Raw genomic sequence first — 14023 nt, 5'->3', positions numbered from 1 at the left:
ATTTAGAGGAGCACACGTCTTTTGTGACACCCCCCCAGAAAAAAAAATCAGTATGTTGGCTGAGGGGGGAAGGGTGGACACTTTCCCCAGGTATTCATTTGTTGTGGTATTTGTCATCATTGGGGCAACCTCCCATTAGATAATAGGTTATTGTCTACCCATCTATGGTTAAACATAAATTTATTTATATTTTACAAAATGTTTTGTTGATATTTGTTAATTGGTATCATTCAATTGAATGGTAGATTATACTGCAAATTTCTCGATATATAAAAAATATATGAACTTCTAAAGAAAGCTTACACACACGACAAGCATTCATATTTTGAACCCTTAGCTAATATACTGTCCTTTGCATTGTTTTCATCCAATATTTCTTATTGCAGCTTCAAGGAATTAATCCTGCCGGGTACCCATTCACTTCATATGGGTCTAGTGATGCACAGTGTGGATGAATTTCGGGCTGAAGGAAAACACACCATGGCTAGGACTCAAATTCACGACCCTCTGTTTGAAAGGTGAGAGAAAGAACCACTAGACTACGACGTTATAAACCAGCTGATGTCATATCCCGACTTGTTCTTTTGTATTTTATTACAAGAAGTCGCGCTAATTTACATTTTGTCCTCCGAGAACTATAAAAAATGGAGTGAAAATTTATTTCAAAGACATGTCCACCCTAACAAAAAAGTTGATTTGATTAAAAAGAGAAAAATCAAACATAAAAATCGGATGAAAAATAAGAAAGGTATGACATTTTTAAGTTTCGCTCAATTTCACTTAATAGTTACATGCACATCCAAGTCGGTATGCAAATGAGGGAACTGATGACATCACTCATTCACTTTTCTTTGTTTTTTAAATATGAAATATTATAATTTTCTCCTCATTGTCCAATGAAATAAAGTTTTATTTTTATTTTTATATTGTCAAATCTGTAAAAATTGAAATATTGTACAATTCAAACAATGAAAACCAAAACAAAAAGTGAGGGACATCATCGATTCCCTCATATGCATGTGGGTAAATTGTGTATATAACTATTTTGTGAAAAATAGGCGAAATTTCAAAATGTCATAACTTTCTTATTTTGCATCCGATTTTGATGAAATATTTTGCATGATGCTTGCCTGATTTTCTCTGTTGATTCACAAAAACCTTTTCTGTGGTGGACTTGACCTTTAATGTGAAGATATGCATTGCTGGAAATAATGATATGATACTTGGGACATATCATACACACATGTATGAAAATATGAAATAATTATTTCATTTTATACAATAAGCCTAACAAATACTCCTGACGATCATGTGTACATTGGGTTAATTTTTTACCAAAATGTTGTTAAATTTCAAATTCAATAACTTTGTTATCAGATTTTAATGAAATTTTTAGCATGATCCTTTTCTGATTCATTCTCTCTTTACCAAAATCTCCCCTTTTCTCATGCTTTCTTTCTATGGTCCCCTTCATTCTCCTTATAACTATGTTATATGTAAAATGTAACCGGTCGTCCAACCAATTTAATTGAAGGGCTAGAGGTACTCGAGACTGAAAGCTATGTGATATAATTCAAAGTGTACATCAGACAAACAAAAAAACACTGAAAATTTCATCAAAATTTGTTGAGGAATAACGAAGTTTTGACAAATTAAAGTTGTTATTTTTTGGTAAAACTGTTCTCTGCAAGTCCTCATGAATATACAAAATCACAATTTATATATTTTTTGTATTATATGAATTTAAATTTTGTCCAAGCTCGGTTGTAAAAAATTACGATTGACTACTGATTTACTGTGTAAGACAATAATAATCATATTATTTCTCACACATAGTTGAGTTATTCATTTGATTCAACACAACAAAAATAGAAAAGAAATAAGTGGGTATCTTGTATATATCATTTTCTATATATTTTGCAAAAATGGTCTCTGTTTTTCTTCTGTTTTTTAGTGTTCCAAATTGAATAATTTTCTTTCCCTATTTTCATTATATTTTCTTTCTATTTGTGATATATTATTTATTTCTTAATGTATCATTATTGTATTTATGATAAACTATTGGCGTGTTTCTACAGTAAATCATTAAAAACAGTTTATCTTTTCCGGACTCGAATAACCTTATCATTCTTAAACCAACCTGTTTCTACAGACCTAATAATCTCATTAATTTGCATTTATCGTCGCAAATACGGCGGAAATCGGAAAATTCAACCTATAAGCTCACATTGCATTTTGGTATGTCAAAAATTGCATCTCGTTAGGAAAATTTTCAAAATTCATGGTAGATCTCACTCATTGTAGCAGGTACACATTTTTCGCGATCAGCTGGCGAGATAAAAAATGGCCAGAATATATGTATACTGTGAAATCGCACTTCTTGGTTCAAGCACTTAAGCCAGACACGTATGCTATTTTGCCCCGTGTTTTTACAGAAAAGTAAAACGGATTAACATGGCAATAAGCACCTCTCAGAGAGATGGTTATGAGAAACCGTATTTTGCATGATGCAATTTATCAATAAACCGCATCACGTCTGTTTCTACAGGAAAGTTATCCGGGATTCTGGATACTTACTGTAGGCGGGTAATACCTTTTAACAATTCTATGTAGAAACATGCCATTGATATATCTTTTTAGGTGAAAAGAAAAAAAAGAGACCAATTTGGGAGTACTATTTTCCCCCCTTTTGGGGATATTTCATTTCTTCTAGGTGTGGCACCCTTTATTCATTTGGCCATGTGAAGGCCATCACACATTTTGAGTTTAATCTTCAAAATTTGGTGTTCATTAGTTTGTTGTCCAAACTCTGTCTTACATGTAAATGTTTATAGGAAGATTAACATAATATTTATGTGGAGTGCAATCATTGACCTCTTGTGGAGTCGCACAGTCACATGTATTCATAATATGGTGCTTTTATGCCATACCTGTCAATACTCTTTTGTACTTGAACTTATAAGTAAAAAAATGTTTATTAATGTCGTTGAAATCAATTACACACAACAGATTTAACATCGAGTTTATTGTATTACAAGTATCAGGTTTGTATGCAGAACAGTGGTTTTGCCAAGTACTCAATCCATGTAAAAAGCAATATGAGAGAACAGGTTTATTCTTGGAAATGTTAGTCTTCATTTGTTGTGTTTTTCAATCAAACTCTGTCTTGAGGCATGTTTATTTTTAGATAAGATTGACAGAGTATAGATATCAACGAGTAGCTAAGTCATATATATTAATAACTTATGTGCTTTAATTATAAAGTCTATACTTGTGAATACTCTGTGCCATTTATGCTGTACTTAAACTTCTTATAGTAAAAACATTTTATTGACGTTCTTGAAATAAGTAACTGTTTTCATTTTTTTCTTGTGTATACTTATTCCATTATAAAGCCTACCACTAACCCCAGAGATATGCTGTTCACCATTGGTCTACCATTCACTGTACTTTATTGGCCTACTATACATTGCACATCGTTGTTCTACTGTCTACCATTCAGTGTAAACCATTGGTCTACCATTGAATTTACACTTGTGGTCTATAGTGTATGACCAATGGTGTTATTTGAATGGTTGACTAATAGTATAGTGTGTATGACAGTGTTGTATGGTAAATGGTAGGTCAATGGTGTGTGGTGTATGGTAAGCCAATGGTGTATGGTAAGCCTATGGTGTACGGTGAATAGTAGTTCAATAGTGTACATGTATGGTAGGCCAATGGTGTACTGTAAATGGTAGGTCAATGGTATACGGTGTATGGTAGAATGGTGTAAAGTGAATGGTCAATCAATGGTGAACGGTGTGTGGTGTACGACGAATGGTAGTTGAATGGTGTATGGTGAGTGGTGAATGGTACACGAATGGTGTACGGTGAATGGTACGTGAATGGTGTACAGTGAATGGTACGCGAATGGTGTACGACGAATGGTAGTGGAATGGTGTATGGTGTACAGTGAATGGTACGCGAATGGTGTACAGTGAATGGTGTATGATGAATGGTACGCGGATGGTGAATGGTACACGAATGGTGAATGCTACACGAATGGTGTATGTTGAATGGTAGGCGAATGGTGTATGGTGAATGGTGTAAGGTAATTGGTAGGCCAATGGTGTCCAGTGAATGGTGGCTGAATGGTAAATGGTAGGCCAGTGAATGGTGGCTGAATGGTGAATGGTGTTTGATCAATGGTATATGAATGGTAAATGGTGCTCATGAATATGGTAATAGTAACGTCCGAATTATTTAAATTAGTTTGAATGGTATACCATTGAGGCTTGAATGGTATACCATTGGTGTATGGTGGGTGCTGTGCGAATGGTATTCAAATGGTATATCAATGGTGTATGATAAATGGTAGTCAATGGTATACCATTCAATTTTTTTTATAAGGGTGGGATTTGAACCCACGGCCCTCTGTCCCAAAGTCCGAAGACTAATCCACTTGGCCACAACGCCCAGTTTCTTGAAATTTTATTTTCCACAAGGCATGGGCCATGGCAATAGAGGGCATAAACAAAAATATGGAAAAAAATTTTTTGAAGTTTTTGAGCACACTGGTGAAAATGATTCTCAGGTAACTTTAACAGAGAATTAAATTATCAGTAACAGATCTAACGTTAAAGGGGAATGAAGATAGCTTGTGTGAAAACAGAAAAATCAAAAGAAACAGATCGACGAAAGTTTGAGAAAAATCGGACAAATAATGAGAAAGTTATAAGCATTTGAATATTGCACTCACTAATGCTATGGAGATCCTCACATTGGCAATGCGACAAAGATGTGTGATGTCACTTTTGAACATCTTTTCCCATTACTTTAGTATATATTTCACTTAAAACTGTACGGCCTCTATTAGTAGATATGTGTTCTTTCTATATAGGAGGGCACGTCTTGGATAAAGAGTTTGTATCACCATTAAAGAAAAAGCAAAAAGATACATATTTTTGAGGTATTTTATAGCCCATCAAAGGGAAAGTTGTTCACATGCGACATCACACATCCTTGATGCATTGCCAATGGGAAGGTTCTCCATAGCATTAGTGATTGCAGTATTCAAATAAATTTCTCATTATTTGTCCACTTTGTCTAAAACTTTCTTTGTTCTTATTCTTTGATTTTTCTGTTTCGACACATGCCTGCTTGTTCCAAAGGTTTCATTCCCCTTTAACGTTAGATCGGTTACTAATGATTTCATGACAATGTCAACATGCCATGGTGACAGAATGAAAAATAAAAATAGCATACATTTCAAACAAATGGTTCATTTTATACAAAATATTCAATTTTTGTATGCATGTTCATCAAATGACGTTTAAAAGCAATAATTCTCTCGTTTGCTTCGATTTTTTCCAAACCAAGCATAAAATGAGCAAATGTGGGTTTGATATTCCTGTATTTACATGAATAAATGAAATATTTTGCAAACAACACAATAATATTGGCAAGATAAAAGTTAATGAGGGTTGTAACTCCAAAACAAATTTCAATGTCACTGAATTGTGTACTTCTAATAATATGCTTGGCCTTCAACCATTCGTGAACTTTGTTCCAAAATGAAATTACCTATTCACATCTAAGAAATAGTTGAGCAATTGTTTGAACGTGGTTTTCACAGAAATTACATAAATGAGAATCTTTTACTCTAACTTTGAATAAATCTTGTGCTGAAATTCTTCTGTAAATAAATGTAAATTGGAAGTTTCAAAGTTTATAATCAACTGATGACTTAAAAGAGGGAAACAAGAGTTCCACACATGAGAATCTGACAAATTATCACTCAAATCATCTTGCCATTTTATTTCTTGGTTCGTCATCAAAAGGGACATGTTCCTTTCTAACTGTTAAATAAGTATTATCACACAATTTTGTGACCTTTTTACTTTTCGTAAAATGATCTAGGGCTAGGCTAACCCAGGGAACTCCCGCCCGCTATGCGGGTGGGAGCCCTGGATCTTACGTGCAATTTGGCATACTCACCTGACAAGCGTGAAGTATGGTCAAAATAATTCTCCGAATAAATAGTTAAAACAGAAATCAAGCACTTACCACTATTATATGGATGATGGTCTAACGAGTGGCAGTTTTTCTGACATCTGGGCACAGACTGAAACCTCAAAAAACGAAAAGTTCTCTCCTTCTACCCCCGTCTCGATCGGCCATTTTGTTACAATTCATAACAAATATGGTCGATCGAGATGGGGGTAGGAGAGAACTTTTCGTCTTTTGAGGTTTCAGTCTGTGCCCAGATGTCAGAAAAACTGCCAAGTACTCGTTAGACCATCATCCATATAATCGTGGTAAGTGCTTGATTTCTGTTTTAACTATTTATTCGGAGAATTATTTTGACCATACTTCACGGTTGTCAGGTATGCCAAATTGCACGTAAGATCCTGGGCTCCCGCCTGCGTGGCGGGCGGGAGTTCCCTGGGTTAGGGCTAGGCATAGGCCATGTAGGCCCTAATCTTTTATCTACAAATGTGATCATCATAGTGATTGATGTCAAGGACATTTTTTATTAAATTTTCCATTCTAATGGTATAGCAGGTAAAAGAGAATTAAAACAATTCATTTCCAAATTTCAAATATGCATGCCTGCTAATTAATTAGATCTAAATTATTAGGCTAGGCCTAATCAAATCTTTGTCAAAATGATTGAAAATTCATATTTTTGGTCACAAAAGGTTGAAAAGTGATATTTTCATTAGATTTTTACTGCATTGGAAGGGCAGTTACAGTGGAAGTGCATGATGGCAGTGAACAAGTGTCTCGCAACGTGCAATTGCCATGACCCATCATTGTCCCATGTGACTGTGTCACTGGCAAATAGAGGCAATCCTGTATTTTAGGGGTCTAAATTATTTTAGGTTGCTAACTTCAGTTCAGGCAACAGCTCCAAGACCGTTGATAACGGTAGTTCAGTAGTGTTTACGTACATGCCGGGTATGGCGCGCCGTTTATTATTTCTTCATTGCATATCCCCCCGCCCGGCCATGACTAGTCCCGGGTCACGTGACACCCCGACGGCTTTAGGTATACCGTTATTCTATACCACCCCCCCCGGCCCCTATATATCGCATGATACCCCATTGGTAAATACAACTTTACATCTATGGCAGTGTATCCTATTGCCGGACACCTTTATTTCAGTGCTTTAAAAATGACAACTAGAGGAAATACAATGAATAAAAATTATACCTTGCTATTCCAAATATTCTGAAATTTATGAATATGATGAAATTATTTTATATTTTCCAACCGTTTTCTTTGCACCGCAGTTGCCGCATACCCCTCCGCGAAAAACAATTATTTTCGTGCGTGACAAATTACATCATAATTCCGAACGCGCGATGGACGGGTAAAAATATTCTTAATTATAATAATTTAAGAAAGAGTTGGTGTGATTTTTTCATGATATATCATCTCATGAGTAAATTCTAAGTTTTTGTTTGCTTTCTTATATCGATTTTGAGCAGATCTTTGTAATATATAAATTGGTGTTTGCTAACTAATTTCATTTTTAAATTTTTTTTTTTATTGCATGTTCGATATGGCACTTTCCAGTATTGATGCTCGTTCATATCGTGACCCTCATTCAAGTTCTATTGATGCGCAGACGATCGTTGACGGCTGTCACGGCTCTCTATCTACCTCGGTCCTCGCTCACGGACGGCCGGGGTACATACCTTGAAAACTAGCCGTCGATGATCTGATCGATGGAGCAGACGAGATTGAAATTCGGTGAATCAGGCCCGAAATTAGGTCCGTATTGCCATCAAAAAATAGATCAATTGGGATCAATTGTTAATGCAAAACTATGTTATATGATATTTTAAGCATTTTCAGTCATTTTACTTAGGGAAAAATAAGGTAAAAGTTGGATTTTTTTCGCCTTGTTTTTGCAAACTTGTTCTTTGAATTGATCTGTGAAATTGAACTGCGGAAGTCTTACGGTACGAAATTGATTTTGTAGTAATATGCGTGTCCGGAAATATGATAGTGTCCGGTAATACAATACGTGACTAAACATAGGCGACTAGCGACTGGCGTGTAGCTGTATACTAGTCCTATAATAATGGCATTAACGGCCCGCCATACCCGGCACGTATGTACGCACTACTGAACTACCGTTAACAACGGTCTTGGAGCTGTTGCCTGAAGTTAGCAACCTAAAATAATTTAGACCCCTAAAATACAGGATTGCCCAACACTCCTAGTACCAATGAGGTCCAAACATTAACATGTATGGACCTCATAGGCGACATTACCCAAAATTATGGGTTAGACAATTCAGTTCTGATTTCAAACCCAAGACTTTGGTAAATGTACGCCTTAATACATATTGGAGTTATGCGATATGACTTTCATTTGGTGGGAAGACTTTCAATACTTGAAAAAATGAGTTGAAATTAAAATGAATTACTATTAAACTTACATTTCAGGCCCTTTTTGTTGATTTTCGGTTAGCGTTCCACACAGCTGCGACGAGTGATCAACTCCGAAGTGATACGCAAACTGGTCAGCTGATCGGTCAGGTGATCGGTAGATTATCTTTTTGTCAGACGTTCATAATTTATGTAAAGCGTATCAATCTTCATTATCTTGATTTCAAAGTATCAGTATTGTAGATAAATGTCATTATTGATTGGAATCAGTGGCGGATCGGGGGGGGGGGGGGGGGGGGTGGGGGTGGAGGAGAGCATTTCTGCCCGATCCCCCTATTGAGATTTGTAGTAAATATTTTGGAATTAAATACGTTGTTCATACTAGTTATGCGACCACTCCCTTATGATGATCACAGCATTATTTGTAATGGGGATATTTCGTTCATATTCTTGTCTCTTTCTCTTTTTAGCCTTTTTTTGCTTGTTAAAACCTTTTTTCCTTTTTTTTTTTGAAGGGGGGGGGCTCGCCAAATTTTGCGTGGGTCAAAATTACCTTCATTTTTTTAGTGACAATCTTTTTTTCAATTGTCCAGTTCTACGCGAGACAAAATTACCTTCGATCATTATTATAGTTAAAAACTTTTTTTTATTTTTTATTTATTTTTTTTTGGGGGGGGGTTGCCAAATATCACGCGAACGTTTTTCAGCTTTTACTGTTTTATTCGACTTATAATCAAATGTTAAATGGGGCTTACCACAGTTATTTTTAAAGTCAATTCATAAAAATATTCCTCCTCTGGATTTGAGCTTTCTTTCATGAAATATCAATTTTTTTCATGATTACCAAAAATACTTAAAATTTTTTATCGGTGTATGCCTGTAAAGCTTTAGCTCATGCGTTGCGCCTGCCATATTTTAATGCTGATCAACTTTATGCTTTTAATGAATTCCTAAAAACAATAAATTCTCAGATCATCAATTTTGTCGCAATCGAATAATTCGATTGCGTCTCTCTATCAGTTTTGAATATTCATAAAAAATATCAGCTCGTGCTTTTTGCTCATAATATTTTGATTAGTAAATTCTTCTCTTATATAATCGAGTCGGATAGATAGATAACTAGAGAGAGAGAGTTGGGGGGGGGGGGGTTCCCTCAGCTACTTGTCCTCGCTTATTAGTTATTATTTGTTATTATGCTCATGTTGTGAGAGCTTTGTGTTTTCATATTTTTTCTTTTTCAACCTTTTTATTGTCTCGGAGCTTCCCTCTATTTCTTTACACTATATGATGTAGTCCTTTTTACCTCATTGTTTCAATCATTGGCGGCGGAAGCCCCAAATTTTAGGAGGGGACAACCCAAAAAATTTTGACAAGCAAAAAAAGAAAAAAGGCTCTCAACCCAAACATTTTAGGGGGGGGGACGTAGGAAAATAAATTGACAAGCAAAAAAAAAAAAAAAAAGTCAACAACAAATTTAGGGGGGAACGTCCCCGCTATGGTTTCAATTCTTTTTTTGTTCTCATTTCAATGAAAACATCATTATTAAACTGACGTAGAAGACTTTATTACGAAATTTTGACATTGTTTTGTTTCATTTGTTTGACTTTCTTTTTTTCTTCTCCTCATCTTCTTTTTCATCTTACTTTTTCCCTTTCCTTATTTTCTCTTTTATTTCATTTTATGAGGTATCTGCCAATTTATACAACACCAAGCATATAGAGGCGGATAATCAGTGAGGGAGCATGACCGTGTGCCGCTCTAAAAAAAAGGAGGAATATTGGAAGAAAAAAAAAAAAGAAGGGATGGGGAAAAAATAAAGAAAAAAAAAGATGATGATGGCAATGATGATGATGAAAATTATCTTGGTGATGATGATGGTTGTGGTGACGGTTGTGGTGATGATGGTGATGCTAATGATAGTGGTGATGATGATGATGACGAGATGTAATTTTGTTATTTTGTCTTTGAAAAAATTAAGTAGTGCAAAGTTGAATTCATTTAAAGTTTATTATGAAAATAGCAGAAAAAAATTGGTATGCGTTCAAGGAAAATCCATCCCCCACCAATTTTTTTCTAAAGGTAAGATTTTTTTTGTGTGACGGCGTAGGCCTTTGCAAGCAGCTATTATTATGGTAAAAAAGTAAATGAAATGTCAAGAAATACATGATAATGATTTTTATGGTACATTTAGTATATCAATTCATACTTGTTATCAAAAAGAAAAAAAGTGGGTCGTTACGGACCATTAAAAATGGGAAATTTGGGCATTTTATATTTAGGATAGAGCAACTGCTCGTTATAGACGTCACAATAAATCAAGCATTCTAAATTCTATCAACTCCATTTTTTGTCAAATAACACCTTCATCGATATTTTGAAATGATTTTTCTCATATTTTCATCATCTTTTTATCAGGGTGAAATTCCCCTTTAATTTACAAAACAGATTCGCAAACAATATCAAGAGTAGTGGGAGGCAAGGGTGGAAATCTAAGGTAGGGGACCAGGGGCTGGAAAACAGGCAAAAAAAACAAAAACAAACTAACAAAAAAAACAAAAAGGAAGGTTTATCACCCCCAAAAGAAGGTCGTCTTGTCCAAAATACATGTTTTACTTCGATTTAAATGATGTAGGCCTATTTCTTTCATCATATATAAAAGAACAAAAATAGTAGGGGGACATTTGATAATGTGCCCCTACTATTTTGGGTTAGGGGGAAGTGTCCCCCTGGGATTTGCGCCCATGTGGGTGGGGGGTGTTGCACCTCCTTTCGGAATCATTATGGAACAGTGTGAATAGTCGCTGTGATTTCGATCTCATACCTATAAAAAAAAATAGAACAGAAGAACGCCTTGACCACAGGCCAAAATGCCTAACAATTTTTCCGCGGCATTAGCGACTCTCGTAAGGGGAGCTCCATTTATAAATAAAGTTGCATGTGTAGCTGTCTATGGCGACAGAATTTATCGCAGAATTGAAGCCAGAAGCGTGGGAATTTTCAAGAAAATTCAAGAAAAGAACTGGTGAGTACCAATTTAACAGTATGGCAGTGAGTCCAAACTTCGCGCGTGTCCAAACTTTGCGGACGGTCATTATCTCCAAAACTAGCCAATATCCTTAAAATCTGACATCATCAATGTAAAAAGCGACCTAAAATTACCCTTCGCTGAAAGCTTCTTTAGGATTAGTCCAGTAGTCATGAAAATATTGGCAAAAGATCGGCAAATTTGTCACCCGTAGCGCCCGTTTTGAAGAAAGCAACAAGCATCACGATATCACCATTTTACAAGCAGAAATCATAAAAAATGTGAGTTAAAATGTGGTACTAACCGATTCCATAGCATTTTGCCATCAATCTGATATAAATATTTCACTTTTTGAGCTTGAGTCTTTGTTTAAATCTCCGCAAAAGCTTTGGTGCGCGAAGTTAGGTCACACTTCTTCTGAACGGTTTTCCAGCACAGCCCGCATTCGCCGATCGGAATAGAATTTTGAGATCGCGATACCGGCGAAACCCCGTGACCTACTTTACATTTTCATCCATGATTTTATAGTTTACAATCTTGCCATCAATGTGGTAACTATTTCTTGAATTGGTTTTGTATAAATTATGAATAATTTGTGGACAAAATTAAGCCTGATGAACATTTTTGAAAAGTGAGCGAAGTTTGGACACCCCATCATACTATTGTAGGCCTAATTAGTAACATGTACCGGTATTGAATTATAAGAATATTCAATTTTTCGTGAAACAAAGCTTAGATCTAAGCTAGGGCGGCCCAAATGCGCGTGAGTGGAGTCCCAGTTTCTTAACACGGGTAAGTATTGCGGTGTCGCTTAGAGTGTTGCCCAATAGACCTAAACGGCTAAAGTCTACCTAAAGTCTACCAACACATTCCTCAGTATATGGGACAAGGTAGTGCAAGTAATTTACGATCGAACATTCAAAACCTGTGAAAATGGTCGCTTTATCGAAAGGAATTATGGAAATATATCAATGAACTAAATCAAAAGAAAATACCTCTGCGCAGAATTTGGCAACGTGAAATGTTTCATTTGGTAAGAGTCCAATAACAGTCAATTTTATCCCTGCCATTTTGGGAGAATGAATAGGACGAGCGTCCGTTGTCAACGTAACGCGCATGCGTAAATTTCCGTGAATTAATTGGTCGCTATCAACGACGTAGAGGGCAGCAACACAAGGCAGTGAAAGCAGTCGACGGCAGTGTTGACAATAGATAGAAATATAATATTTATATCTCTATGGCTGACAATGACAATGACGATTGCAATGACATTTATTCCATTTATTCCCATGTCACCCATAGAGTGGGTATTGGAGAGGCAATCATAAAAAATATAAAAAAAAACCATTAATAGCATTTCATGAAGTAATTAACAAATCATTTAGAGTACATTTAAAAAATAAATTTAAAAGACTACGAATTTTAGCATTAAAAACATTTTTATAATTACGGTTAAAATAGTACCCTGACGCTTCAAAAATAATAATCCAAATTTACATATGATTGATTTTTTTAAAAAAGAAGAAAAATCATAGTAACTGCATCATCATATCGGTGGCTATCAAACCACAGCCTTTAAAAAAGCTCAAAATATTATATTTCGAGCGTAGCAAAGTTGAGAAGATTTGATAATTAGGCCCGAGTTGAGATAATCGAATAATATGCCATGTTAAGCTTAACCCCCAGCTTTTTAACACTATAATTAGCATAAACAATTTCTAATAGAAGGCAAGTAATGGCATCAGCATTTCATTGGCTGTTATACCACTATTCAATTCAGCTCAAAAATATTGAATTTCGAGCATAACATACTTAGAAACGAATTTATTTTCTTACAAAATTTCACAAGATTGGAACGGATTTCTGTTTTTTCACTATTAAATAGCTGATTCATTTTGAGTGTATTCGGTCTTTGAGTGTAATATATTTTAAGATTAAACTTCTTTCTTTGGCAAAAAAAAGATAAATGAATAATTGAAATTCATTCCTAATTGAATGAACGTTGCATATGTATATACAAAGCCTAATGTTTCTTTGACGGTTTTTAAATCTTTCTGCGGCAATATATTTTTATAGGAAGTCCATGATTTCCACAACGAAATCTATAAAAAGTGATTCTGTCTTTTTTATTTCATATTGATGAGGTAACTTTCTAGATGAACTTCTCTGAATAGTGCACACTGAGAGTTTTCGTATATCAACGCAAACCAACATGTGAATCCTTTATTCGTAGATCTACAACTTGTTTTACCGAATATTTCATCAAGATATAAAAAATGTCAAATAGATTCGTCATGCCCAATCTATTAAGAGTTTGTTTTATCTTCGTTAACCAACAGTGATATATACCTTGATCAGAAAGTATATACAATCTCGTAAATCAAACCAGACAAATTTGTTATACTATTGTAAACTAATCCATACCAGAAGTTTATCATTCTATTCTCAATATTTTTCTTTAATTTGAATCTAAGTTCGCCTAAAACCATCCAGTTTGCCGTTGATTTATTAACTTTAAGAAGCTGCTTGCAAAATTTTATGTGGAACACTTCTGATCTCTAATCACATCAAAACCCCATATTTCTGACCCGTAGAAGAGTATCGGTAAAACAAG

The 14023-nt window shown here is 35.1% G+C and overlaps 1 protein-coding gene across 1 annotated transcript in view; it reads right to left on the bottom strand.

Moving 5' to 3' along the window:
- The window catches only part of LOC121414119 (peptidyl-prolyl cis-trans isomerase CYP18-3-like), a 30079-nt gene extending 17558 nt beyond the window's left edge, over window positions 1–12521 (bottom strand). The window contains exon 1 of the mRNA XM_041607184.1: window positions 12405–12521. Within this exon, the coding sequence (XP_041463118.1) occupies window positions 12405–12479 (75 nt within the window). The 5' untranslated portion in view covers window positions 12480–12521. The remainder of the gene's footprint in view (window positions 1–12404) is intronic.
- Window positions 12522–14023: the final 1502 nt, after the last annotated feature.

This window comes from Lytechinus variegatus, chromosome 4, assembly GCF_018143015.1.
Source record: "Lytechinus variegatus isolate NC3 chromosome 4, Lvar_3.0, whole genome shotgun sequence".
Taxonomy (NCBI): domain Eukaryota; kingdom Metazoa; phylum Echinodermata; class Echinoidea; order Temnopleuroida; family Toxopneustidae; genus Lytechinus; species Lytechinus variegatus.
The sequence above is the reverse complement of the archived record's forward strand: the minus strand, read 5'-3'. Positions and strand labels throughout refer to the sequence as shown.